The sequence below is a fragment of the Bidens hawaiensis genome, unplaced genomic scaffold (assembly GCF_021521415.1).
Source record: "Bidens hawaiensis isolate Kalapana, Puna unplaced genomic scaffold, B.hawaiensis_p1.1 tig00011949_1, whole genome shotgun sequence".
NCBI lineage: Eukaryota > Viridiplantae > Streptophyta > Magnoliopsida > Asterales > Asteraceae > Bidens > Bidens hawaiensis.
Genome location: NW_027491957.1, coordinates 685456 through 690143, shown reverse-complemented (window position 1 = coordinate 690143; position 4688 = coordinate 685456). Strand labels below are relative to the sequence as shown.

Sequence of the window (4688 nt, the reverse complement as noted above, 5' to 3'; positions counted from 1 at the left end):
TAAAGAAAGAGTGAAAAGACATGTTTTTCCCTTACTTAACGATTAAATTCAACGAGGTTACTGATTTATATAATTGGCAAGAATTAAAAAACATTTAGAGTTCATAATGCCAAAATATAAATCTTTTTACTAAATTCGTATTATTTACCAAATAAGAAAAACGAAAATGATACTTTACTCTTTTGTTTCCGTATCTATCAACTTTTATTTTTTTTTCTTTTATGTATCTAAATAGTGGACGACAAATAAGTCGTGATCCTGTCAAAATTCTCCCAAATTACACATTTGACTTTCAAAATTCAATCAAGAACACCACCTCCACTCTTTTCATAGATCTGCTTTCAGCAAAGACAACTGGTGATATCTCCATCTGTATTAATAATTTCTCTATAACATGTTACTCAATTACTCTAGATTCATGTTCAAAAGCCCAGTATAATTAAGGGCTTTAATTGTTTTCAATCTGCAATTGAAGATGAGTACAGTTTGTAACACAGTTCAATATTGCTGTGTATGCAAAGGAGGAAGTGTATTGTATGCATATAATAACGGAAGTGATCAAGAAATTGAAAAGTTAGCAGCTTTATGCTTGGAAAAAGCTCCTTCCAATCACAAATGGTATTTTCAGAGCATGGTTAATAAAACTTTTGGGTTTTTAATGGAAGACGAGTATGTTTATTTTACCATCATTAATGATAATAATCTTGATAGTTCTAAAAACCTGGAGTTTTTAGAACACGTTAGAGACGCGTTCAAGAAAGTCGCTAAAAAGGGGTTAAGGCGGATCGTGTCAAACTCGAATTCGCTTGCGTTACAAGAACAGTTGCTTCCGGTTATTAGAAGGTTGGTTAAGTCTTTGGAACATGTTACTGAGACCACGATACCGTCACCATATAATGATAGTGTTAATAACGGGCAGCTGGATGTAGGGACGTCAACGAAGGCGCCTTTGTTGGGGAAATCGAGTAAGCAAGACAAGAGAAAGATGAGAGATCATGTGGTTAATGTGGTTGAAGAACATAGAAAGTCTACGGATAAACAGGGGATAAAGGTGGAACCTTCAAGTTTGAATCTTGATAATCGTGGCGGTGTTTCATTGACGAAAGAAGTGAGTTCAGTGAGTAGATCGAGGGCTCAAATTGTGAGAAATAAGTGGTGTCGTCAAGTGCGTATTGTGCTTGCGATTGATGCTGCGGTTTGTTTGGTGTTGTTCGTTGTTTGGATAGTGGTGCGTCGCGGTACTGAGTGTATACGGTGACAACTTATGGAAGCTGCACATGATTCTAGATTTGAGAATCTTGGATGGTATGGTTTCTGGTTACTGTTTATAACAGATTTCTGGTCTATAGATTGTTGTATATTTTCTTGAAAAGCTATTTAATGTACATTATCTTGTTGCACTGAAGTTTAAAGCTAATAGGTGGAAGTTTTGTGATTAATCCTTGATATAAATCTATAATATTATATTTTCTGATTCAGTCTTTTTGCACGTCTGGTTTGTGGATTAAACATGTACATAGTATTTGGTATTGGCATTTGATTGTTGCAAGAGTATTAACATGTGATTCATCTGGTTACCACCTGATAAGTTGAATATGTTAATGTGTCAACAATTTCACCATTTTATGATAATCCACCGGTGCTTTAATGCTTTAGAGTTTCTATTTTAAATGGGATTAATGTTTTATATATGCTGATTTGTAGTTTCTTTTTTATGAGTGTTGTCCTACCACCACCAACTTTGGTGTTTCTACCTTAAGTTTTGACTGGTGTTGAGGGAAACATGTCAAATCGACATCATTGATGTTTTGATAACCGGACAGGACATGAATCAGCAGTTCAATCTGTTACCGTCTCTTAAGCCGGGCAAATTCTCTTTAAAATATGTGTGTCTTAAAATCATTTATTGTGTAAATTTTCAATTACAAGATTTCCCTCACTAAATGGAAGGCTAGGGCTTTGTCTTTTGGGGGTCGGTTAACCCTCAGTAAATCGGTATTAGGCAGCTTGGACACATTATTTCTCTATTTTTTTAAAGTTCCAAAAAAGGCATTAAAACAACTTTAGGGCAAAAGAAGAAGATTTCTTTGGGGAGGGCCGAAGGAAAAAGAGAAAATAAGTTGGGTGGCTTGGAATAGGATAATCGTAGACAAAGATCTGGGCGGTTTAGGGGTAGGCAGCTTGAAGGCTGCAAACATAGCATTGCTAGTTAAATGATTGACTTGTTATGAAACTGGTAATGGCTCTCTTTGGGTTAAAGTAATTTCGGTTGTACACAGAGGCACATATTATTCTTAGAAATTTCGTGATGTTACACACATTTATACTTCATTATGTTTCAGAACAAATGCACATACCCGTCATCAAACATCTGAGCACCAACGAGTTATTTAATAGTAGTTTATAATAACTTATTTCAACCCACTAATGGCCAACATTATTTCTTGGTGTTTGTGATAGGAAAATAAGGTGTTGTGGTGTTTGTTTTGATGCTTTTGATGATGTAATAAGGGTCTAAACAACACCCACAAAGTGATACCAATTTGGGGTTGTGGAGGGCTTATTTGTTGACAATGAGGATTAGGTTGTACAGGTGTGGTATGGATTCCAATTAGGTGATGGTGACATGTGGGCACGTGGTTCTATCATCTATTGATATAGGTGAAACCTCTCGATAGTTAGAGGCTACAGTCGAGAGCGAAACAATCATCTGCTCAACAAGCGTTTTACATAAAAGTTCGACGGATATTGTAGTCAACAATGAGGAAATGGGGCTGGTAACTTTCATATACGTTTATTTTTTCTCTTTTGTCCATTCATTGTTTGGAGTTCGCTTTTGAATAATCCAATTAAAAATTTTGAAAAATAAAAAGGTTAAGCGATTTATTCGAAAATATTTTCTTAGTGGCATTATGGCATTGAGGTACGATGGTGGTGGTGGTCAGCTGGTGGTGGTAGAGAGTAGGTAGAGAGAGATTAAGAGGCAATTATTTCTTATAACTAATTTGCAATGAATAAAAAAATGAACCTCTAACTTGGGGTTATTGGGGAAAAATAGGTTGAAAGTTGTGATTGTGAGAAAATATTTTTTTAAAGCAGGGTTAGTGTTGGCAAATAATTCAAAGTTGGGATAGTTAAAATCATATTACCCATTATTAAATAATGTATACGAATTGTTAATGGAAACAAAAGATAATTTTTCTCTTTAAAAAATTATAATTACTCAAAGTGAATGAGTTTATTTAGTAATATATAAATAAAAACTTTTAAATGTCTTAAAGTCATCAACTTCTTATAATTTCCTTACCAAATGTACTATAATATATTACACATGTAACCCTAAATTTATGTTCAAATATGTGAGTAAATAATGCCTAGACTAGAACTCAACACAATGACAAAACCCGAAAATTTCTTATTTAATAAATAATGCTTATATAGTCCAATACAATGTTTTATATAAAAAACACACAATTTATATATATATATATATATATATTATGCATTACATGTCTGATCGTTGCATATATAAATATTAATATGTAAGCTAAAGATATATTTAATCTATAGTTTATGTTTTACGTTTAACAATACCATTGATATTTATCTCTTACAACAAGTTGTAATCTTCTGACACCAAGTTTCGCACCATGGTTTCGTAGGAAGGCACATAGCACAACAACAATAGTCGTTACCATTTGGTTTCATAACACAGCGCGGAGTATAATCTTTTGGTGCTGGAACCCCAATGCGTCCTAAGTGGCTATAATAAATTTGTCACCTACAAGTAAAATAAAAAATGTTGAAATTTATTAGGATATATATTTTTAAAAAAACATCTACTAATAAAATGGTTATATGTGAAAAATTTACATTCTTGGCACACAAACAACAATATAAGGCTTATGTAGAAGACAATTGCATGTGATTCCATGGGGCTCACCATAGTAACACTTCTTAGTCTCATACTTTTAAATATTGAAATAAATGAATAGACTTTGTTTTGTTACAATGCATACACAAGTCTATTAATATAGGGAGTTGGATATCATCTCTTATGCATGTTAACTAACTTGTGTGTTTATCTTCACCAGATTACAAACACACACACACACACACACACACTGTAAGGCCCCGAACCCGGTAGCTCTACTCTAGCGTCGGATTTACTCATAAACACAGTTCTTACAAATCAGAGTTAATTAAAACTTTCGCGGAATATAAAAACTTTCATAAAACATTACAGCAATCCAAAAATTTCCTTAGTTAAACATTCTTGTCTTTCAAAATAAACGTCAATTAACATTAAAACATCTTGAGTCTTCAGATGCCAGTCTCCTATTCGCCCACCATGTGCCCGCTCAAGCAAGCTGTCTCATTCTACTCACCTGCGTGCATACTAAAAGTCAGCTACGCTGAGTGAGTTCTAGTTAATCGGACGCCATACAATACATACACATACATACATATCCGAAGATACATATCCATACTTAATCCGTTACCCTACTACCATACATACATACATATCTACAATCACTAACCTCAGTCTACCGAGAGTACGTTCATAGTCCGCCGTCTATACCTGTACTCAAGATCGTGAACACGTAAAAGGTCCGCAGTCCTTACCTATGTTCACCAGTTATGGTACGTGCAAGGTCCACAGTCCTTCCCTGTACCATCCTATATTG

The 4688-nt window shown here is 34.3% G+C and overlaps 1 protein-coding gene across 2 annotated transcripts; it reads left to right on the top strand.

Annotated features, from left to right (window-relative positions):
- The first annotated feature begins 246 nt into the window (after positions 1-246).
- LOC143539579 (phytolongin Phyl1.1-like) lies at positions 247-1420 on the top strand. Of its 2 annotated transcripts, XM_077032860.1 has the most exons (2): positions 247-618; positions 712-1420. In XM_077032860.1, the coding sequence occupies exons 1-2, from the start codon at positions 476-478 to the stop codon at positions 1256-1258; spliced, it is 690 nt and encodes a 229-aa protein (XP_076888975.1). In that variant the 5' UTR covers positions 247-475; the 3' UTR covers positions 1259-1420. The 2 variants fall into 2 exon arrangements, with proteins under 2 accessions (XP_076888975.1, XP_076888974.1); XM_077032859.1 differs by having other exon boundaries at positions 247-1419.
- Positions 1421-4688: the final 3268 nt, after the last annotated feature.